We start from the raw sequence: 25290 nt of genomic DNA, 5'->3' as shown, positions 1-25290 counted from the left end.
ATTTTTCACACGAAATACTATTGTTATCTACATACGAATGATTATTAACTTTCATACCTCTCAAGTACAAATACATTTTTATAAACAAATAGCTATTATTTTTACCAGAAATAATATTCATTTCATAACAAGAATATATAAAAAAGTTGATTGTAAGAAATTAGCTTTACAGCAAATTGTCATATAACATAAAGGAATAGGCATGCTATGTAGAAAGCAAATTAAATTACAGGCAAGTTTCTTGCAACCACAAATCATGAGTTATACAACCTTTGGGACCATGAATATGAATACTTTACAAGTTCAAAGCCGGACAACCCTCGACGAAAATACCCGGAGCCGTTGGACAAGAAGCATAAGGACACCCATCCAAATTATTGCCCCACCAGTACAAACTAATTTCCTCCAACCCCAAACAAAGGTACAACAAAACACCCATAAACGCCAAACCAGCATCCAAAGCACCCGACAACACATAATTATGTCGTTGCCATAAATCCGGCCTATATCGGTACATCACAAATCCTGATAAAAACCCAACAAATATCCAAGCAGTGTAGTTAACCGCCGTAGCCGGTGGCATACTCCCAGTTGCACCAATCAACACTGGCATGTTTATCAGTGTAATCCAGTGTTGGTTTGGAAAAGCCCTCTGGGCTAACCAAACCAACACTGGAGCTATTGCTCCAATAAGAAAAGCCCAATTCACCATAGAGTAGGTTCCTTGGTCCCCGAAGATTTTTCGGGGACCAATCAGACCCCATATAACCGATGCATCATAGAACACATGGTCCCCAGGACATGTCCAGACGTCTGACGATGAGTCGCAGATACCTGGAATTGTCTCCATTAACCACCATGCGGTGCACAAGTAGACCAACGCCGCAATCAGGGTTCCAACGATTTGTGCCATGAACATTGATCTTGGCGGGATCTTCATGTAATGACCGAGTTTGAAGTCTTGTAGGAAAGTCACGGCTTGTGTCATGCTAATGTAACCATACACCTTGAAGCACATATTAGCAACCGGATATCCGGGGTATATGTACCCAATTATATATTCGGTGATAATGTTCAATCCCGGAGCCTAGCACACATAAATGTACATACGAGTTAATTTAGAAGGTAATAAGTTAAGTAGAATAAGATGAAGTTTAAGTTTTACTTGGTTAGTGATGGCGGTAAGAATGCCAATGGGGAGAGTGAAGAAGATGGCGATGGCACACGCTAAAATGACACCCCACCATGGCAACTGAAGCTGCTCATTGTAATACTCGCACGCGAAGATGGTGAGAGCGATGTTTACAATAAGGATACACCAAAACCACCATTCGGGAACTTGCTTGTACTTGCTCATTAATCTTGTGTGTATGTCCACTTTCTTCTCTTTGAAACTTGATTTGCTTTGCTCCCATATCTCACTATAATACTCCATAAACAAATTAATTAGAACACAACCATGTCAATGCCTTGTTAATCAATGGAATAATGGTAAATCGCAACATGTGTCGGGTAGGTGGACCTCAAGAGGTTACTCCTAGGGGTGTGCATAAAACTGAAATAACTGAACCCCGACAAAAATCGACGTTCGGCTATATGTTTAGGAAAAACCGAAATTTTGGTCGGTTTAGGTATTTAATGTACAAAAACGAACCGGACCAAATTTATTTTCGTATCTTCTTATTTTGAATGTTAAATAACTTTAAAAAATTTAACAAATAGCGTTAATAAAATATTTTTACCAAAATGTATAATAACTAAGTAATAAAAAGATTTGGGCCCAAAGTCATTATGTTGGGCCATTTTTTTGGCCCAAAAACTTCAAGCCCACATGGTAAAACCTACCTAAAAACCCAAAAAGCGAACCATATCCAAATCAAATACTGAAAAAAAAAAAAAAAAAAACGAAACCTAACAGTTTTTAAAAACTCAAAAACCGAATTTTTGGTTTTTGGCAAGGGCCCAAAAGGCTAAAACCGTCGCAAATCAACCCATACAATTAAAAAACAAGTGGAAGCAAGATTGGGGTCTAAGCTTAATTGTTTACGGTTTAGTGCACTTGTTACCTTCCATGGAAAAGAAACACATGAACAACCATGGACGAAAGAGCCGCAAATCCAACACCATACGTCATAGCGAAAAACGTGCTAAGATAAAGCGGGCCCTCTTGTTGATACGCGTCATTATCAAAGTGAAAATTTGAATCAATAATCTTTGTAATGTTGTATTCTTGACCACCATGAGTGAACAAGCCATCCGAAAAGAATGGAAAGTTTTTGGCATCATAGACATTAAACCAATAAGCCAGTGGAGTGACAACATACATAACCAAAACAAAACCAGCTGCAACATTTGCTGTGGCAAACCATGGGCTTGCTAATGGGCTTCCAAGGTATGCGGAGATACTGGACCAGTCCAGCCCAATGGCACCTATGCCGAGCCCGTGAAGACCTGAACCGATTTGTTGGGCCATGATCGATGAAGGGAAGAACCAGCAGACCCATGAAAGAGAGGTTAGCATTTGGAAAATGTACCCGGGGAAAATGTAGTAGGCGAAGCTGCATGTGAATGCGATTAGAAAGAATTGGGTACGCGTTAACCCTCCTTTCGGTCGTTTTTCCTGCTCATGTAAAGCCCTGTTGAGTTAAAAAAAAAACATAATTAATATTTTTGATTTATAATAACTTTTAAGTATTTAGATTTTATTGGATTTACAGTAAGAAAGTACAATTAAACTATTGATATCTAAATATCTACATATTAAAACACAACTATTAGCTATAGTAAATGTTAAAAGTGGCTGGTAGATGAGTCACAACTCACAACTCAATCATGAGGCTGTCATGTGACAGCCACTTGCTATTTATTTTTTCGATTTTACTTTATGTGTGTATATATTTGAAGGTGCAGGTTCGAGTCCCTCGTTGGCCATCTGTTGTCTTTTCTAATAAGTAAAAAAACAAAAAAATTGATTGGCTAAGGGGTCAAAGGGCGCGCATGACGGTCTTCATGACGGTCTTCATGCTCGTCCTGTCACGTGTGAGGGAGAGGGGGGCAGCATGGTGTTTAAATGAGACCCTTGAATGACCAAATAACCACGTAGGACCCTTCCGTGAACCATAACGATGAGCCTTAGTAGTTAAAGCTAAAAACGCCAAAGATGTCACATCATCATCACTTTTACGATTTTTTTAATAACCTTATTATTTTTTTAACTTTATATGAGTTTGTAAACATTATGTTTTTGGATAAACATAACTTAACTTTCAAAAAAAGAATAAATAAAACAAAATTTAGGAAAAAAAAAACAAAAACTTAACTTGTTAGCCTTTTGAAATGTCACTTAGCTAATTAATAAAAACAAAAAAACCAAAAAAAAAACAAAAAGAACATATAAATAGAAAACTAGGAAAGGAAAGAAAAAACTTAAAAATATAAATATCAAGCTTGATACAGGATGGATGATTAGTGCATGTTCAACTTTGAGAATTTTCCATTAATTTGTTGTTTACTATTTGGTTCTTCGTTTTGTCTCGTGTACTTTAGTTGGGCATTTTTGCGGCTTGCAAGTGGGGTTTTTGTAAAAATTGTTTATGGCCTTTAAAAAAATTTAACTTTTAGGCCCACTAAACGTCATTCGACTTCATTCTTCAAAAAAAACATCACCCGAAAACATCTCCTCCAAAAAACGCAACAATTGCCAAAAACCAAAACCCCTCAAACGTCCCCGTTGAGCATACTCTTATCGGTTTAGACGTCATATTCTTTATCTTGGTTTTTTTAAAAGATATTTTCCTTCATAAAATTTGGATCCAAACTTTTATATAAAAGTTTTTGATTAACTGGCTCCAGCCTTTTGGGGGCCTATGATTAAGACCTGAGGTTGCTTGCTTGCCATCATACGTCTTTTGTCCTTTTCAAGACATTTGGTAGGTCATAATTTTAAATTATGTCTATTTCAAGACTTATGTATGATTGTATGTTTCTTTCAAACATTTCAAGATCAATTTTCTTGCTTTATAGACTTTAAATAACATTACTCTTTCTTTTTTATATTTACTTATTTTTTGTTATATTTCAAAATGTAACATGCTAAATAACTCTCTAAGGCTTTAATTTTAAAACTAAAAGTAGTAGTATTTTAATTTGAAACGTTTTAGAAGGTTGTATGATCGATTGAGAATTTTAATAATATCTAATTAAAATTTGGCATGTAGCCTTCTTAACAATTGTGTTTGTTATTATTATTTGACTGTTTAAATAAAGGGGTAACTTCATAGAATAGCAACCAAGTTTCAAAAGTGTTCTAATTAGGTCACTCAACTTTAAAAAACATTCCAATTAAGTTACTCAATTTTCATATTTTATTAAATTAAAGGTTTTAACATGTTTTTTTAGCGTTTTTCTTTTTTGTTTCACATAGGAAATCTTTTTATCTTTTTTTATGTTGACGTTGAGTGGTAACGTGGATTTTACTTTTTATTTTTAAATTTTAAAATAATTAACGTTTTTTAATTATAACTACATATATTGCAAATTCCGACCCCCACATCTTATCCTTCATTTCTTTCTTGACACACACAAAAATCGGTGAGACTCGATTTGAAGATTTAGTGACCTAATTTGAGAAAAATATGCATGAGTGACTAAATTAGAACACTTTTTAAAGTTAATTACTCCGTACTATTCTATGAGATATTCCCTTAAATATAATATAACACAACACAAACCGAATATTTTTAAAACTATAAATAGTAATATTGTAATTTGAAATGTTTTGGAAGGTTGTAACTTGTAAGATTGATTGATAACAACTTTAATAATATATAATTAAAATTTGGCATGTAGCCTTCTAAACAAAAAAGTTTTTTGTTATTCTTCACTTAGATCGTTATAAGTACAAGACAACACAACCCGACCCGTTTGTGGTAAATATGTTGAGATTGATATGCTTAAATTATTCAAGCTAGAACATATTTGATCTATCCAAATATCTAAAAGAATTTGTTCCACTATTTGAGCACTTGCACAATATAGTGAAATTTATTATGATATTATAAATGAAAAATTGAAAATGTTCAAATTAAAATAAACCAGAGAATCAAGAGAGAAATCATGTAGAATATTATTGATGATCCAGAATATCATACTATCCATAATGTACATATATATATATACATGTAAAACATAAAGTAACCGCTAAATACAGTTATGTGGAGTATTGTATATCTGGTTTATAACACAAATCAATATTTAATTCATCCATGAATTTTAAGACGCTAGGCCCACGTTACTTCTAATAAATGATTATATAATTTATGTAAATAAAGTAGTAATGTTTTGCTTTGAAACGTTTTTAAAGGTTGTATGTTTGAAATTAATTTCAATTATATTTAATTATATTTTGTAATATAATATATTTTGTTGCTTTAAAAACACGTACTAGGCCCATGTTACTTTTAACAAATGACTATTTATTTATTTATTTATTTATATGGGATTGTTCCATTATTTGAGCACTCACACCATCAGTGATGGATCCAGGAATTTTTTTTAGGTGGTTTCCTCTTAATTTATAAGGTGGTTCCTACGCGTCTTCTATATATCCGTACACTATTATTTCGAAACCCGGAACCACCCGTTTGTATGCTGGATCCGCCCCTGCACACCATGTCACCATTTTAAACAAATCAAACGAGCCAAAATTATGTAAATAAGAAATAATTGGTGGTTAAACTATAATTTTGCTTGAATAAGTTTAAAGTTTATTATATTACATATTACCTATCATGTTCTCGTGACCGTATGAAGTGGCGTTAAAAATGATTCTTCAAAATCTCTTACTTGATGTCAACTCCTTGGAATCTCACATCACTACGTGCTTTTAAAGCGACAGAAACGTAATATATATATGTATATATATATTCTAAAATATCTATATAACATAGCAACACATTTGATTTATTATATTACTTTAACAAGTAAAACAAATATCTTGATCGTAAAAGAATTAAAAAAAAAGATAATATAATAAAAAACTTTAAAGGTAAAACCATTTCACAAGAGTAATAATTACTGTCAACTACTTTTTTAAAAAATATTAACAAAATTCATAATAAAATCATCAAAATGATATTAACTCATGACAATTTGTTAACTCAAATTAATTACAAAATTATTTGTCATTTTTAACGTGGTGTGGTGATAGTAAACTTAGGTTTTTGAATGGAAACCCAAGTTTGATTACCACTTACAACACTTTAGGAAGAGCATGAGTCATTCAATAAAGTTAGACCGAGATTGTTGTGATCCATGGTTCCAGTGGCGAAGCTTGGGCGAGTTCGGGGGGGGGGGGGGGGTGCGGACTAAAAATGTATTATAAAAATCATAAACTAGGGGGGCCAGCCTCAAATTTTCGGTATAAAACGGGTAAATTTACACTACGTATACAAATGTCCGGACGGAAAAAGGGTCAATTTACACTATTGCGAAAAAAACAGGGGGGGCCGGGGCCACCCCCGGCCCTAAGGAAGCTTCGCCCCTGCCTGGTTCGATCCTGAGTGGGTTTTACAACCAGTGGGCCTTTTAGCGGGTAAGTTTTCCCTAGAACTGGAAATAATTTAAAGGCGATTAAAGCCTCCGTACGGCAAGGTGGCCTTCTACCTTTAAGTCATCCCGTACAAAGTACCTAAACGATTCTTTTGTTAGCCGTTAAAAAAAAAGTTACTGAATTACCTGAACAAAGAAACTTGGACCAGGTTCGATGGCCACCACATCTCAGCTGGTTCCACCAGATACCTTCTGAATATTCCAGCCCACCCAAATCCCAACACCTAACCATCATTAAACACCATTAATTACCACACTCAAAAAATATACTAAAAATAATATATCACCAAATTGCTACAATTTAATTACGTATCTTTTTCCCTTCATATAGTTGATCAATAATACAAGACAATACCTGAGTTGTCAGAACAACGATCAACGACACTAAGAAAGTCATATGCTGTTTATAAAAAATCTTGACACCCGTAACCACATGAATAGCATACACCGTACCCGCACCCGAATTTGCAAATATGGTGATCAACACATGTTCCTTAACATTAAACGGTCCAGGGTTCAGTGTAAACTCCCACCTCGACCCTTTAAAGAACACACGATCCGTAACCTTAGCCGCCATGAGCTGCCCGAGCGGTACCACCGCGATCTGAGCCGAGATCGCGGTGATGCTAAGCGGCTCGGTTCGGTACCAAAAAAACTGGTTGAGAAAAGATAAGAGGACGCATGACAACGTCCCGAGCACCCACATTCGGAAAGTGAGTACCGGGAGTGATGCATCGTCCGTGGTAGGTACGGTCAACGCGACCTGTTTGATAGGCGAATTCTCTTCTGCGTCCTCCTCGTGCAGTAGAACTGTAGAGGAGGACGTCGGAAGAGAATTGTCTAGGTAAGAAGATTGTATAAGTGGAGTTTGGATTTCATCGGATGGGTTGTGTTCCATTTGTGTGTTTATGAGATAGGTGTGTTGTACATTGTTTGGTTTTATTTGTATAGTTAGTTGTGACTTGTGGTTGTTTTTGAGATATTTTAGAAGCTAATTAATTATTAAATAAAAAAAACAAAAAAAATAAGAGTATGCATGATGGGGATTGAAGAGCCGCCACCTAACTCTGACGTTGTGACGTAGACCAAATTAATTTTCGAGAAGGAAAATTTTCAAAATTAGTGTCCGTAAAAACGTTTTTCAGGTTTTAAGCGTCATTTGTAAGAAATTTCCAAAATAAGTATTATAATCTAGTCGTGACGAGTAGTTTGTATAACCAATTAAACTTGACACGTGTGTTTAAACTAACCGTAACGAGCATATTTACTAACCATTTACTCATCACGACTAAATAAGTTTTGTGCCTCGTAATCAACGCTCACGAGTAGTTCATAAGTTTTTTAGTCGCGACGAGTAGATTGTAAGGTTAAACTAGACGCGGCGAGTTAACTACTAATAAAATACACGTGTAAAGAATGTAAATCAGACAAACTAGTCGTCGCGACTAAAGGAGTTATGAATTACTCGTGGGCGTTGATTACGAGACATGAAACTTATTTAGTCGTGATGAGTAAATGATTAGTGAACCTGCTCGTTACGGTTAGTTTAAGGGCACGTGACAAGTTTTAACTGGTTCTACAAGCTACTCGTGTGTAATTATAAACTACTCGTCACGACTAGTTTATAATAACTATTTTGAGAATTTCTTGCAAATGACACATAAAACCTTAAAAACATTTTCATAAATGTTTATTTTAGGAATTTTCCCTTTTCGAAATCATAGTCGGTAAAGCTATTTGTTTATTGGTTTAATAAAATCAGTATCTTTATTTATTTATTTATTTTATTTAGGGTGAACCGCGAACGATTGCTATTAGTTTGATCGGAAGAGGGGAGACATGGCTTACCCAATCCATATGGTACGGCGAAAAAAATGTTCCGACGGGTATGATAATAGATGACACTGAATGTCACCGTACACACCATGTGAATAACAAAACTAAGTCTTTTAAAGACTATGTTAATTATACTGTTATATTGTTATTGTTATTGTTATTATTATTATATTTTATTGTTACTATATTGTTACATTATTGTTGTTATTGTATTTTAAATTACTATATTATTAGTTATTGTAGTTCATTATTTATATCAAGCTTAACTTTTATTTATTTAACTAATTGATTGAAAATGATTTTTGGAAAGATGTGATTAAAAAATAATGTATTTTCATGTGTTTTGGAATGATAGCCAACCCGATCACCGACCCAAAATTACATTACTATTCACTAGAACCAAACACATGAATCATATGAATGAAATAATATTAATCTTATGATCTTATCTTCTCTTCACTCTTATATTTAATAATGCTTCGGTCTACTATGGTTTATTTTGTAAGAAATAAAGTAAGTTTACATAAATGTATTTCGGTGACATTATTTATAGTTAAAAACATAGTACTAAATAAAAAAAAAAGCATAAAAAGAAAAAATATATATATACATGAAAGACCCAACAAGTATTATTTAACAAATAATGGGTATGTTACATATCTACGACGGGTATGCGTAATATCTAACAAATAATTACCCAACATGTTTTTGGCTGCTTAGTCGGATTTGAGATATGGTTATACAACCGAGTATAGTCTAGGATTACGAATGTCATCCCATACCTGTTCCTAATCGACATATAATGTACATATAAATGGATTTTAGATTATTTTTATACTTTTCAAATATAAACATCATATTTTGAAAAGTCTCACTTTGTTGAGATTAAGAAAAAGATACAAGTGATTTCCAAAATGGAAACATGAACCGTGTTTAAACAACTATAACATTAAAGTCTACAACTTGAAAAAGTCCAGGTTGGTTACGAAATGTCCGTACTTTCAATTTCTCTTATTTAGTGCAAATAAGTCTTATTTTCATTTTATTTATTGGTTAGACAATTACCTAATTTACTAGAGAGACAACCACTCAAAGCATTTTGTTTACGCAAGTGAGCCAAGTCACGACACTTTTAGCTCATACTTCAGCTTAATTTAAGTGACTTATCTCGGCTAATGTAATAACAAACAGGAATTTACGCTAGATCATATTTCAAGAGATCATGTTTGGAATTGAGTTTGAAAAATATTTATTGGTTTATTAGTGTTTTCAAAAAGCCAATAAATTAAAATGTGTTTGGCAATCATAAAAATCTTTTCTATTTTAGCTTTTTAAAAGAGTTAGAAAACAGTTTTCCAAAAGTCCTAAATTTTGGCTTTTTAAAATGACTTTGTGAAAAAACCAGTAAGCCAGTAAATATTTTTCAAACTCAATCCTAAAATAGATTAAAAATCACTACAATATTGGATGTGAATGTTTGGGTGGTTGAGATGGTTTGAGACCGAGAACCCAATGTTTTAAAATTGGGGTGCATATATAAACGTGAGTTAAGTTATTCTATAAAAGAAAACAAAAATAAGAAAAATAATAAGGATTTGTGGTCACACAAGAAATGGTCTTCAAAAAAAATTTTAAAAACAAATAAATGAAATCATAACTCAAAATTTAATAAAAAAAACGAAAAAAATAAAAACAAAAAAATGTTTCCATCGTCTTTATAGTTCTCATAAAAAACAATGGTAAGTGAAAAACTCGTCACGTCTTTTTGTTTATCATTGTGTTTTGTGTTTATTTTCGTCATTGATTGTGTCTTTTTTTTCTTTATATTGTGTTATATTACTCAACATTGTACTATATTTTGTTTGTCATTGTGTTATATTTACGATTTATTGTGTCTTTTTTAGTTATAATTGTGTCTTTTGTTCATTTTCATCATTGTGCCTTTGATTTCGGCATTGTGTCTTTTCGTCAATTCTTTTTAATTTTTTTGTTTTATTTTTTTTAACAGAATTGATGGCGGAAACATTTTAGTTTTTTAATTTTTTTTAACTTGATTTTTTTATTATTATTTTTTTAAATTTAAATTTAAGGGGTTTTTTATGGGGTCACAAATCCTTCTCACATTTCTCATTTTTGTCTCCCTTTATATTTTAACTTTACCCTATAAACGTCATTAATAATTTAAATTAAATAATATAAATAGTAAGGTGCATATATTAAATTGAAGCGGGTTCGCTAATAAGCTTGTAGTGGAGTGGTAAGAAAAAAACGTGTTGTTCCATGTGACCAATGGTCTATTCCTGCCCACATCAATTAGTTTTAGTGGCACGAGTAGATGATGAGTGACTATGCGAGTAAGTGACGTTCACTAGTTAGATTCTTGAACTCTACGAGTTTTATCTCATCGAAGAAGCAGGTTCAAATTGACCAATTGAAGGTCGTAATCTCATCTTTAAGTATTATTACGTGGAGCAATGGAGGCCCATCCCCATGCCCAGACCTATTATTGTTTTGTTCATTCATTCATTCCTCAGTCCGCATTTAGTATCATTATCCAGCTACATTCATTTTAAATTTTGATCTCCAGATACTAAACCTGGATCATGGATCAACCTGTTTCGATTACTTATGCCAGATTATAGTTTTTTAAGACTTTTTATAGTTCTAGAATGTTTGAAAAAGAATACAACCATCTCATATATTTTTTTAAAAAGGAACTGTTTACCAAAGACAAATGACTTTTAACAAGAACCAAACACAAACAATGAGACATGTCAACGTCTCAAAACTTTTTATTTATTTTTATTTTTTGTTATTTATTTCAAACTTTTATAGTGTTTAGAATAATGAAAACCCATTAAACTCATATCATATATTAATGACTAGATTAAGGCCCGTGTATTACACGAGTAATTATCGAAAATTTTAAACTTTAACCATTAAGTGAATTACAGTCAACAAAATGATCGTATGTTGTTAATACAATTACAATTTATATGAAAATTACAGAATTACATAACTAAGATAACACAAATATGTTACAAATAAGTAGTCTCTCCGTCCCATTAGAAGTGTCATGGTTTGAAAAACACAAAGTTTAAGGCAGATTGAATAATTACTTTTTTGCTTACCAAATGACAATAATGCCTTGAAAATTGGGTCAATCAATATTGGTTATTAATGTTAATTGTGTGTGTTTAATGGTAAATTTGAAAAAATTGACTAATAAATTTTGAAAGTGGACATATGTAATGGGACAAACAAAAAAAGAATCATTGACACTTTTAATGAAACGGATGGAGTAAAACTTTCCTTGTATACTACATTTGTGATTATATCGGTTAGTATACATTGTTTATCAAAAATCAAAATCTTTAGCCCATGTCTGCTTGTAACTCTTTAAATGGGTAACATATATGTCTGCTTATAACCCTTGATATAGCCATGTATAGTTGTTTGTGTGACAAATAAAGTTATTCAAGTACATACCACGCAATTATAATATGTGTCCATGAAACTAAACTAAAAAATATTCATACGCATAAGATAGCATAACTTTTGATCAATTAATATATATGATGTCATTTAAGATCATTCGCACATGTTTATAAAAAAAACATTATTATCCCAAAAAACATATTACCTGAACTTTGATGATATAATCATCATTAGAATCTTTATAATCTGAAATTGATTGATCATGATAGATTATTTGTTGTTACTAATATTTTGCATATGACAAATTTTAATTAATTTTATATATTAAAATTAACAATTGTATAATCAAAGAAACATATAAAACCCAACCTTTAAATAGAACTAAATGATTTGTTCATTTCATATGAATGGAAAATGACAAGACATACTAACCTTAAATTCATGTTCAAATAATAGTAAAATCTTTTTTTTTTTTAAATTGTGTATAGCTTTATTATTTTAAATATAAACTAAACAGGTAACACTAACATAACCTCAAAATCATTGTATTTGTTTAAAAGTAAAATTACTAAGTAATATAATATTGAAATGATTTGAATGGATAACTGATGAAAACGATATTCTAGGTTTTCATATCTTAAATGATTTTTGAAAAGCAAAAATAGTGGAAATGAATTGAACAATTTTTTTTTGTTTAAAAATTTGAATGCTTTTAATTAAGTAATTTGTCTTATAAGGCATATTAAATTTAATATATTTGAATGTATAAAAATATAAATCAAGTCATAATATATATGTTTCAGGGGCATTTTTGTCTTGAGTTATTAAAGAAAATATTGAAAACTAAATATTGATCTTCTTGTTGCTTATCTTTTATACAACACAAAAAAGTCACATAAATAAATGATTGATAGTTCATATAGTAAATCGTGATTCATATGAATTATAATTATAATATTCAACTTCAATGATTTAATGTTAAACACCGAAATATATATAAAGTGTAATAATAATTGCTCTATATAGAGTAATTATAGTTACTCTAGAGTTAACATAATTACTCTAGTTATTTGTACAATTCTCACGATAAAAGTCATTTGTATTTGATCCAAACCCTACATACACACACACATTTATATATATAAAGAGATGATTTCATTTGAAAACCATTTAAGTTTTAAGAACTTGAGAACAAAATATATGAACCAGATTTAATCACATCATACATTCATTAATATAATAAAAGAGTAGTAAGGACTTTTACATATTACACTCTTTCTCTTAATTAAATCTAACACAAACTTTTTCTTCATTATTACACTTGGTTAGTAACCCATGTACCACACGGGTTCGAAAAATTAATTATTTTAGTTAAATGTATATATAGAAAAATAATAATTAAGGATGATAAGCGTATGTATCAAGAAATATGAAAACAAAATATACGTGCTAGACGTGTATAATCATCGATAATATGTGATAGAAATTAACTTCTTATACTACAATGTGTGATCTAAATTGAAAATTTAGTCAATACAAATCAAAGTCATCAATGATAAAAATGCTCTATAGCAACATCTGCAAGTTCATCCACACAACATTTGCAGAAGGAGCTCCCTTAAATTACCTTGTAATACATGTGAAAGATATTACAAATATGAAGTTAAATAATCAATACCACATAAAGAAAGAAATAAATTGTTATGCATGTAATATTCCTAAAATTCAATAAAATTTCCCAAAAAGCACAAACCTCAAACATGCTGATCACTAAAAGTCCATTATATAAAGTTTGAAAAAAAATTTACAACTTAATCACCCCCTAATCATCAAAATACAGCCTAAAATCCCTTAGTAAATAAGCAATTATATCATGAAAGTTACAATATAGCACAATCAACCTTGGGTTATAACATTATTAAGCAAAGACATGCATATTTGATAAAAATGGCTAGAGAAACAGTACTTACCGTCAACTTCGACGAAATGAAGCAAAGAAGAATAACTCGCCATATGAAATGAAAGGCAAATCATCACCAATCTAAACTAACAACTAAAGAGAAATCGCCGACCTCAAAACTGAGTCGAAATTAAGATTTTAAATTTCACGAATCTAAAGTACTTATTCTTCCTTGAGTTTGATTGATATTTTAAAGGTCCCAAAAGCAGCTTGTTGAAATACAAAGGTGTGGAAGTTGATTGCAGTTTAGTTAAATTTATTATCCATATTTTATATACTGTGGAAGTAAATTAACAATTTTAATAACAAACACTGAATTAAAAATAATTATGGTACCATGTTGGGACAATAGTGGACATACGTAAACGAACACGGAAATGAACATTTTTGTTTGTTAAATATAAAATAAACGATATTTTATTAATCTCGATACTTCACTATCGACGTTTCTTGTCATTTAACATTTTTATAAACTTTATATATATATATATATATATGAATTTGTTATTAATTAAAAAGTGTAAATAATAATAATAATAATAATAGAAATTGTTCGTTTAATCAATAACATCTCAATTCCAAACATAATTTAACTCAAATTGAAATCTTAATTCATTAAATCGAACGTAAACAAACACATAGTGGACATATACAAAAAATCTAAACGAACGTAAACAAACACAAACAAAGGAGCATAAACGAACGTAAACATATATAAACAAAGACGAAAATGGGAGTGTTTATATTTATTCATTAAACTTTAACCGAACACGAACAACTAATCAAGTACTCTTTATCTAAACAAAAAAATAAAGATTAATGGAGCTGCTAGGGATAAAATTTGATGCCTCTTTTACAGGATATGTCATGGCCAATACCCTAAAAAAACTTGAAATATGTTACAATCGTAAAAATGTTACCTCCATATTGATATTCAACTAATGGCTTCACCTAATCAGCTGCATGAGACGGTTGATAGCTCCATTTGATTTATACAAAAAAAAAGAAAAAAAAACAACGAGCATAAAGCTACAAAATTGTTAATTCCGCTTATTAATCTTGGGATAGATCCCATGTGATTTAGACTACTAAGCCTTAGATTAATGAGCTAGCTAACTACTATACCATCATAAAATAACCAAAAATCATTAAGCACTAAACACAATAAAAATTGATTGTTACATACCCTACGCACATGTTTCACAGCAGCTGGCTAACTTGTTTTTATAACTCAATAAACATATTATCACTAATATCCCCAAAATAATAATAATAATAATAATAATAATAATAATAATAATAATAATAATAATAATAATAATAATAAATTTCCCGCAACCAAGTCTGCAAAAGTATAAGCACCAATTTAAAATTGAAGTTCAAGTTGGTTACTAATTTACCATAACATCAAATAAATATACATAAAATAATATTCCCGAGTCTACAAAATTAAGGAATCCAAAGGTACTACATTTGATTACTTCATCTAGATACACCTTCATATTCAATGTCAAACCTAACAATTTCTCATCTGCAAATTAACTGAATTAGTGATTACTAATCAGATTGTAAATTCAATATTAGAATTTTTAAATAAAATAAAATCTTAAACCTTAACAAAAGAATTGATTGAGGCAATTAACTATGATTAGGAGGCCGCAACATAGAAAATTAAAGATGTAGACTTTTCAATCAACATCACAGACCATACATCGTCAATTATCATTTCCAATTAATTTTTACCATATGAACAAAAGCCTAGAAAAAGCTTCTCTATCATCTCATTTAGTACTCAAATCAACTTCTTCTAGTAACAAAGAACAAACAAAATCATTAACAATGATTCAGTAGCGTGATTCGTCAACAATCGTGTGACCATAAAGAAAAATACTAACCTTTGTAGATTATAACAGTGGATTCGAATCGCTACCACACTTACAGATGGAAAGCATCGACTGGATTTAAACAGATCATGCGTTGAATGATTCGATGAACTGACAAAGATTAGGGTTAGAGAACGTTTATTCACTACATGTCATATAGTAGAATAGAAAGTGTTATCGTATCAGATTATGAACATGTAGAACAGGAGCCGGTGAACCCTAATTGTGAAAGAAAAAGTTTGGCTGGAGAATAGGAACGTCGATAAATATTAATCACCTGTCTAAATAAGTTTTTGCGCGAAAATAAAATTATGGGTAATTATTAAGGTGACATATTGTTTTCCTTTAGGTTAGATTTTAACCTTCTTATATTTATATAAAAAAAGTTTATATATTTCTTTCTATTATTTTATTATCATATTTTTTCGTTAATACTTTTTAATTTAGGCATACTAAAATAAGAAAATTAAGCAGACTATATATGGTTAAAATTTAAAATGTAAGTTTTTCATAATGTTGAGCAAACTCGTATACTCGCATGGTTAAAAAAATAGAAAGAGTCGGTATGTGGAATGTATTTAACATGGCTATCACACCTCATATTTATTATTAGAATTTTATAAAGTCGTATATATTTTAAATTATGGTTTTTAGTTATACATAAATGACATTAACAATTTCAATACCTGATATTTTATGTAGCATGTGTAATTTGTGTATTTAATGTAATATGTGTATTTGTGTCGTCTAACTTATGTACATTGTATATTATATGTAATTGATAATTTATGTAATTTTTAGTAATTTGTGCAGATGTAATTTCGATAACCTATGTCATTTTATGAATTGTGTAGCCTGTATACGTAATGTAATCTATGTAAAATTAGCTTGTTGTAGAAAAACTTCAAATTTTACTTTTACATGAACAATTATCACATGTATATTATAAAACATCTTATTTAGTTTTAAAAAAATTATTAAAAAAATATGATTTGGTTAAAAATAAATAAATATTAAAAAGTAATAAATGAAAATAAAATATGATTGATGTTTTGTCTTTTTTTGATTGTATTTTTATTTAAATACCTTTTTATCGTTTCATATTATTGTTTCTCTCTCATTTTTAAATTTTTTATCGTGGTTTGATCAACAACCACAAATTCTTAAATATTTAATTAAGTATGTGGTTCATATTTGGTTCTCAAAGATTCAATAAGTTTTCAAAGTATCTTTCCTTTACATATATAAATTCGGGTCAAATGCATGATAAGTTTTTATTTAAAAATAAAGCTATATGATTGCTTGAGAGAAATTAGAAAGCTTTCGTTTATATATATTTAAGATAAGATTAAGACATGATATGATAGGATACTAACTAGTTAATATATGAGCATTTTAAAAGACATCCATATACAATAGGCCTCTTCAGTAAAACAAGAGGCAAAAAAGTGGATGTAAAAACACTTCACAATAAACCCGTACAAGAGACAACAACAAACTGCTTGTGCTGGGCTGCTAGGTGCATCATGATCCCAAGTTTCTCTATGCATATGTTGTCAAATCTTTACCTTTTGTCGCAAAAGACGATATTCAGCATTATACGCGTATTTATACCCGTTGAAGCACTGCCATAGTTTCTTCATCAGAGACAATCTTGTTAGTAGTCTGATTACGTTTGGGCTTTACATCATCTTCTGGTTGCTTAAATTTAGCCGATTCTGCTAACTCCTCGACTGTTTTCACCATGTCTTCTTCTATCCTAGACGCGGTTTCAATTAATAACGACGCAAAACTCACTAGTGGCATGACTTCAATCAATGGCATTAATATTGCAACTTCAGTACTTGAGGCCACCTGTTTTTCTTCCTTGTCATCGTGTCGTTGAATCAGCAAATCCGGAAGGGTTTTTAAGTCATTTTGTAGCTCTAGAACCGCGTTCTTCATATCATCAATAGCCATATTTATCTTCCTTGATTTGGTCATTGTACTTACAACTGTTGCTAGTTCTCTAACAACATTTGATGAGCTTGTGCTTAGATTAATGCATGATGATTCAAGATGTTTCTTTATTGATTCCGGAACCTGTTTTCACCATCATTGAAGGGTCTTTAATTAGATTTTTCTTAAGTTTCATATACGAAAAGCACTATAAAATTTGAATAAAACATAAGTTGGTACTAATATTCACCTGATTCTTGGAATCCAAGCAGCTGGTGAGTGTTTCAATGCAATAAGCAATCCTGCGTGACGACGTGCCTATTTTAAGGTAGTTCTTCCATGGATGTCGGAAATTGAAGCGGCCATGTGCAGGCTCCCATCTTGCGAAATTTGCCATGTTTTCTTCAGAGGATTTTGAGTTCAACAAACATTTATAACCGTGTAAACTTTTCTTAGACTCCTCGTCGTCGTGACCAAAAAAATCAGCTACACAACCTTTTTAAGAGAAGAAAACGACTCATTATAATTCGGAAAGAATTATGTAAATGGCAGTGATGTTGTTCATTTGTTTGAAGTACTTACAATCCAGAGATTTTGCAATCTTATCCATGTTACGCGGGATCAAAAGATGTAGCTCCAAACCGGCCCAAACAGGAAAAACAACCATGCTGGTTATAATGCACAAACAAGTCCCTATGATTATTGTTGACACCCTTTCATGAGTTATGTGTAGGAGATGTTCAACACGGTACCCCGAGATTGATATCAGGCTGTATGTAAGAATGAAGATGGTGCAACCATAGTCGTATCTAGCTTTCACTACCGGAATAAACCTTGAAAATGTTGTTGCGGAAGCTGTCATAAGTTATAAGAAAATCATTAGCTAAATATTGAAACTTATGGGTTTGGATCAAATACAAATTAAATTAATGTGTTAACTGTGAGATTCAAGCAGTGTAATTATATATACAGCATAGTGTAATTACAGCACTACGATATAATTACATAATTACACTACTTGTATATATAATTACCCTACTTGATTCTCACAATTAGCACGTTAATATAATTTGTACGTTAACTTTCCGGTTTCTTAGTAAAAATATTTCATGATATGATTTGTTAAAGTTACCTAGTAAAAAAAGTGAAATCCCCATGATATATGGCTCAAACTGGTGGCCTGAATGGCTAGCAATCCAATGAATCCCAAGTGCAAGAAATCCAGCAAGAAAAGTGGCACATATTCTGTTCATACACTTATACAAAGTTCCACCTGCGATATATATACGCGTTAACACTTATTTTTAAGTAAAACAAATGTTCGTTGATTAACGAGTGTATTCATTAACGAATGTATTCAAAATTTAAATTAAATACCTACCAACGGTATATTCAAAGACGACAACAACTGTCATAACTGCCCAAATGGCACTACCACCAACACCATCATACAAAGGTCTGAAGTAGTAAAACAAAGAGACCAACAACAAAGCTACCCCAACTTTAAGACAATGGAAGAATTTCCTAGGGTCATCTACCCCTAAATCCCATGCCTTCTTAAAAAACATACACACTCTAATCGCAAACCGAACAACCAAACCCTTTAAACAGTCCCACAATCTCATCACTCCGTATTTGGTCTCAGGCTCAAGGACCTTAGATGATCCATCATCCAACTTGATACTCCACTCAACTCCATTTTTGTTAGCCATAATATAAAAGGCGTCGAGAACAGGAGTTCTATCAACTGTTAGATGATATTGTATGCTTGCTAATAAGGTCATAGAGTGTGCTTATATATACCCAAGATTTGGTGGTATATTTCTATATACAGAATATTATTAAACGAAGATGTTTTTTACTCTATGGATATAATTAAATAGTTTCATGTTGCATCATGTTTTCTGGTTAGTTAGGTCAAGATATGGTGCATGACATACATATATCACTAACTTTAATCTCGAATCCACAAGGCTCAACACTCGCAAAGCACTACAAATTATAAATATCGTTTCCTTACGCAAAGATTGTCCGAGGATGAGATATATTACTTCTTTTCCAAATCATTAGGTAAAGTCATATGTGATGGCAGCTTCCACAGTTCCACATCATGTTAGTTAATTTTTGTCCCTTGTGTGATAAGTAATTCACCTTAACCTTTGATGTAAACTGATATAATGTAAGTTTACCATGTAGATGGTAATGCTAATATCAGAATTGAAAGTGATATGCATAAGTTTTGTGCATTCATGATACTTTAGATTTTAAGAAGCCGGTGTTTCCTTTAGCAAGACAGTTGTACCTAATTAGTTTACTTCTTGAAATTCCGTATCTTTCGTACATTTATCAGCATGTTCAAATCTAAATGTAGGTCATAAAATGCTGATTAGACTTTGCATATCAAAAGGTTAATGGGATCCAAGACGGAGTTTATTTCATCTACAATTACATACCAAGCGTCCAGAAGCCAACAACCGGTTTATTAGTTATTACCAACATATACTGATCAAGAGAACTAATTCTCAAAAGAAAACTAGTTCTTAATTATAATAGACATTAGACAAAGACAGCATCATGAATTTGTCTTTACACTAACTTTTTTTCTGGTGCAATATGTCAATATTGTATTTGATCTCATTCAATACAAAAATGGAAACCATTATTTAATTTTAATTGAAAAAGAAAGGAATTAGGTCATGAATATTGTATAAGTGTATAGTTTAACCAAACTTTGTGTAAGGAAATAATATATATGTATATATATATTTCATTGGTTTGTTTAACCTTTTCACTATGGAATGGGAAGACCACTTATCTAGCTTTTGTGCACTAACTTGAAAGGCAAACCCAAATATCAAAAGCAACAACTAAGTGACTAACTTTTAATTTTCATCCTTAAGACTTATGCTCAATCGAACGGTAAGTTTATATACTTCAGTGAGAACTCGTTTATACTGCTTATATAAAATCGATAGAGCACTTTGGTTGTGTTACCGCTTATTTAAGGATTATTATGAAAATCATAGATGCATAGTTTGATATACCAAACTACTAAGGTTAGGCGATCGCATGCATCCATATGATTTTGACGAGATGATACGAGAACACTTAGTTAGATTGGACTCCTTAACTACATTGATATATTGAAAGAGGATATATATTTTGACAACTTGAATGGTCTATTTAATCTTGTAAGATTGATGGTTGAAACAAAAATAGATAGTTTGTAATTAACAGATGAAAATCTGTAGAAAATAGTTGTAAGGAAATCGAATTTTTATTATGCTACGTCACTAAATCCGACCCAGATCGGAAAATCATAAGTTGGGTGTGAAAGACATCTGAACACAAAAAAATTCGAACACCCAAAATGATAATTATTATTTTTTGACTTTGTAAGATTTTACTTCTTATGAAAGTTAAAGTTTACACTTTTTGATGCGTATAAGAACTGTATAAGAACGTGCGCCAATTAGTTGCCCGCCCACCCAGGGTTGTCTTGGGCTGGGTGTGACATTTCATTACCATATTCTGATTATCTGATATAGTTAGTTGTTTATTCACTTAGCTCCTTTCTACTTGTTGCATTCAACTGAAATACAATGCACACATACATACCTTTCTCTCGACAACAAGGAGAAGAGTTCAGCGAAGGGTGGTGTTGTTTAAACGAAAAGATAACGAGTATACGATCAACTAAAAACCAATCAAGAATTCACCCGTGCAATGATCCATCCGGCGGATCAAACTTAATAACCCGTTGGATAATATCTACCCAAGGTGCATCAAAGCTTACATTTCACAACCAACCAAAAGCCCATATATAGATATAACAACAAGTTTCAAATATAATTGGTTCTTTCTTAGTTTCAAACTATGAACACTTGAATTCTGAATACTTCCAGAAAGAAACCAAAAAAAAAATTACTAACAAGTTAAAAAAAAAAAAAAAAAAAAAGCCTCAAAGAAGCCCAAAAAGCCACACCCTCTAATATAGACCCAAACCATATTAGAAAAAATCCACACACATCCATTACTTCATTTTCTAACTCTTAAAACTAATATCTTTAAACTCTTCCAAGAATACCAATCATGGAAACCAATGCTCATGGTATTCTTCAAAACAGGGTTATAATAAGTTCATGCCATACCCTGTGTCTGCCAAGCTTACAGGAAGCTGTATCCCGGAACAATGGAAATCGTTCATTACCGAGTTCCCTGTTTGCATAATCTTTTTATCAAGATGAATATTATCATTAGATCCCATTGTTTGTAGAAGTTGAACTAGTGCTCCAATTAACTCAAGCCGCGTTACATGCGTCTTTGCCTGTAAAATATATTTAAATTAATTAAATATACTCCAAAAGACATTTTCTCTTTTTAGTTTTTATATTGTTTTCTTTGATGCTTTACCTCGGCTTCAACTATAAAACGCGCCCATATTTTTTCCTCTCGGGCTTCCATGACTCCTTTCAAAATGGTCAAACCAAAACCGCGGATTACGTCCACTATTTCAAGAAAAAAACCATGTTGGTCACATATCATCTGTAACACAAGTATACATTATGGTTAAAATTATCTACAAATTTAGCTACATACAAAAAAGAACGAAAAAAACATATTGTTGTATTGTTTTTACCTCTATGAGCATTTGTCCCGGGGTACTAAGGTTCTCTACTCTTATTGGACAAATCATTTGATTTCCCAACTCGCATGCCCATGTCACTCCGCTTTTGTTCGGATCATTTGAATAGTTATTCTGAAAAAAAAAATTCATAATTTTCAGTTATGACAAAAAGTAATTTAAAATGATCCGACGCATGTAAATAGAACAAATTTAATCACCTTTGGTTCATCAACTTGTTTGATCCTGTCAGCATGCTTTGTTACACTTTGCAAGAAAAGCATGTGTTTAATCGTTCGGTCCAACAAACAGTCGATGCTCATCTGTAGAAACAAATGGAAAAAAATTGTTAAATGCCGAATACTAGTAATATTTTGGGTTCTTTAAAAGCAAATACCTTTTCACCATTTGGGATGAGCTCTCTTAACTCAGCCATACGGTCCAATATCATTTGGCGGTCTTTGGGCCTGGGCCGAGTCCCTGGTTTAGCCTTTTTCTTGGCGGGCTTCGTGGGCTCGACTTGCTTCTTACCTTGCAATATTGTGCTTGAACCATCCATGCTATAACCGTCACCTAACCATGGCTCGGATTTAAAAATGGGCTCACTTTTCTGCATAAGATTCTTATTATGCTCACCGGGCAGTAATGAACCCATTTCCCATACGGAATTTTCTGTTTTTCTTCTTTTTGAACCCGACGATACTTGATCTTCAATGCAAGAAGTTGAAGTACCAGAAACACCCTCGAAAAGCTCCTTAATCCCAAGGTTAGAGAACAATCCTTTCTTTGGAGGAAGGTTAGTATAGTCATTTTTTATACTTTGAGTCAACTTTGAAACGGAACTCACAAGATTATCATTCAAAGCCGGCATGACAATATCAACTAAGTCTCCGGTACTTCCAAACACGTCAACATCTATACCGGAAACAGTCAAAGGTTTGACATTTTCATTGAAACCAAATGATACTTGATCATTAAGTGTGACATTGCTTTGTATAGGAGACTGCGGGTACCACTGAGACGTATTGTAGTGATCGCCTGTTTGGAATAATTCATCCATGATTCCAAAATCGGTTGGTAAGTCAAACATGTCCACATGTGGATCTTTGAAGGAAGTCAAACTAGAACCAGTGTTTGCTTGTAAATTCGAAGCAGACTGATTATTATTATTATTATTATTGTTATCAAGAAACATGGATTGAGATTGTGGTGGAAAGCCTAAAGACGTTTGGTTAACCGGATAGTGAGCATTGGATCCGAAAAAGGTATCTTGTGACGGTATCAACGAACCAAACACTCCACTTGGTGAAGAAGATGAAATTGTTGGTAAATTACCATTAACAACTTCAGTAAACATTGTTTTCGTTTGATTTACAAAATCCGTGTTCTCCGGAATCTGGACACAAAAAACAATTCATTAGATTTATAAAAAGTTATGCTCACAGTCTATTTATATAAGTGTTACACACCTTATTAGTTGACCCAAATTGTAACACCCCTTGTGGCTCCACAGGGATTGCTGCAATCGTCTACAAAATATGAAAAACCGATCAAAACAAGCGCGTTTATGCGTTGGATCAAGATCGATATCGGTTAACTAGTTAAATAAAAGAACTACCTTTATGCCCAAAGAAAATTGCCCATAAAGTTTAGAATCATCCTGCAAAAAAACAAAAAAAACATGTAATTTAGGAAGATTGCAAAGATTAAAACAGAAGCATATATTGTGCTAAAAGAACTAATTAATACCTGAAACATATCCCAGATACCCGAAGAACTCGGTCCTATGTAACTATCTTCTGATGACATCCACAAGTGTTTCTTGGTGAAAGCAGCTTGTCCAATTAACCTTATAAAAAAAATCAAGAAAGTATTAATTATTATTATTATTCATCTTGAAAGACTTTAACTTTAGATGACTTTGAATCAAAACCAACTTAAAGAAAATCAATTATAATTATTTTTTTACACAAAGATTAGTAAAAAAAATAAACATACCCTCCTCCAAGAATAGGTGATTGAAGCAACACATCATCAATCAAACCATTAACTTCATCTTCAAAGTAAGCATCTTGCATTGTTGAATATCTGAGAAACCAAAAAGAAAAACAAAAGATGGATTAAAATAAATAACACAAAGATTAACTAAAATTAATTTAGAAGATAAGATAAAATTAATTAAAAAGCTTTGAATTTATGAACAATCAAGTATAGGAATATTCTTTAGGTGGAATTAATGTCTTGATTCCCACATTATGTTAAAGATTCTGACAAGATCTTGTTAAAGAATTGATCTTGAATCTTGATCTTGTCATATTCTTGATACTTAAAATGAAAATCAACAAACTTTATTAATAAAAATTAATAAAAATGAATAAAAACAAAAAACATACATGGAATTTGGCTGTTGAAAGCTCCATAAAACACCATAAGACCACCCATAAGAGTGACAAAGATTCTTGATCATGGTTTTAACATATGAATCTTTGTGGGTTGTAGTCATATTGTAAAAAAGATCACAAAATGATCAAAAAAGAAACAGATTTTGAGGTTTGGTGTAGACAAAGACTGGAAACAAGTGCTTTGGGAAAGTAATTTGTGTGGGAAGATGAGGTTTTGAAAGACACTAAAGCTGATGTTTTTGGTTTCCCAAAAATGAAGTGATGTTTGCCAAAAAAACACCAGGTTTTGGTGTTTGAAGCTTACTTTGAAGAATCAAGATTAATAAAATAAGATAAAGCTGTTATTCAATGAAAAAACAAAGCTAAAATGCTCTATATATTAATGGGATTTCTGGTATGAGTCAGGAAGATGCAATATTTTAAGGGAAAATTATGAAAATAGTCCAAAATAAGAGAGATAAACTAAAAATAGTTCAAAGTAGGTTTCATTTTGAAAATAGTCTTCCCAAATCTATCTTTCACGTGAGATTGGGATTCGTGACGTGAGATTTGGGTATCCTATCAGAAACTGACACGTGTCCTTTCACAGATAAAGTTTCA

General features: G+C 31.7%; 3 protein-coding genes across 3 annotated transcripts; all 3 read right to left on the bottom strand.

Moving 5' to 3' along the window:
• Nucleotides 1-83: 83 nt before the first annotated feature.
• LOC143594409 (oligopeptide transporter 7-like) lies at nt 84-7577 on the bottom strand. The gene is made up of 5 exons (XM_077073732.1): nt 6965-7577; nt 6736-6833; nt 2067-2636; nt 1166-1421; nt 84-1087 (listed from the first exon to the last, which is right to left on the bottom strand). Exons 1-5 carry the CDS (start codon nt 7505-7507, stop codon nt 296-298), a joined length of 2259 nt encoding a protein of 752 aa, XP_076929847.1. The 5' UTR covers nt 7508-7577; the 3' UTR covers nt 84-295.
• A 9566-nt stretch (nt 7578-17143) lies between these two features.
• LOC143594405 (aluminum-activated malate transporter 10-like) lies at nt 17144-19376 on the bottom strand. Its single transcript, XM_077073730.1, has 5 exons — nt 19046-19376; nt 18797-18937; nt 18247-18519; nt 17915-18159; nt 17144-17808 (listed from the first exon to the last, which is right to left on the bottom strand). The coding sequence occupies exons 1-5, from the start codon at nt 19374-19376 to the stop codon at nt 17335-17337; spliced, it is 1464 nt and encodes a 487-aa protein (XP_076929845.1). The 3' UTR covers nt 17144-17334.
• A 2231-nt stretch (nt 19377-21607) lies between these two features.
• LOC143594404 (transcription factor bHLH157-like) lies at nt 21608-25076 on the bottom strand. Its single transcript, XM_077073729.1, has 10 exons — nt 24682-25076; nt 24287-24376; nt 24038-24137; nt 23907-23948; nt 23758-23817; nt 22686-23684; nt 22510-22611; nt 22304-22423; nt 22078-22209; nt 21608-21991 (listed from the first exon to the last, which is right to left on the bottom strand). The coding sequence occupies exons 1-10, from the start codon at nt 24789-24791 to the stop codon at nt 21794-21796; spliced, it is 1953 nt and encodes a 650-aa protein (XP_076929844.1). The 5' UTR covers nt 24792-25076; the 3' UTR covers nt 21608-21793.
• Between the last annotated feature and the right edge of the window lie 214 nt (nt 25077-25290).

The sequence above is a fragment of the Bidens hawaiensis genome, unplaced genomic scaffold (assembly GCF_021521415.1).
Source record: "Bidens hawaiensis isolate Kalapana, Puna unplaced genomic scaffold, B.hawaiensis_p1.1 tig00043586_1, whole genome shotgun sequence".
Taxonomy (NCBI): Eukaryota; Viridiplantae; Streptophyta; class Magnoliopsida; order Asterales; family Asteraceae; genus Bidens; species Bidens hawaiensis.
This window is presented reverse-complemented; position numbering and strand designations above follow the sequence as displayed.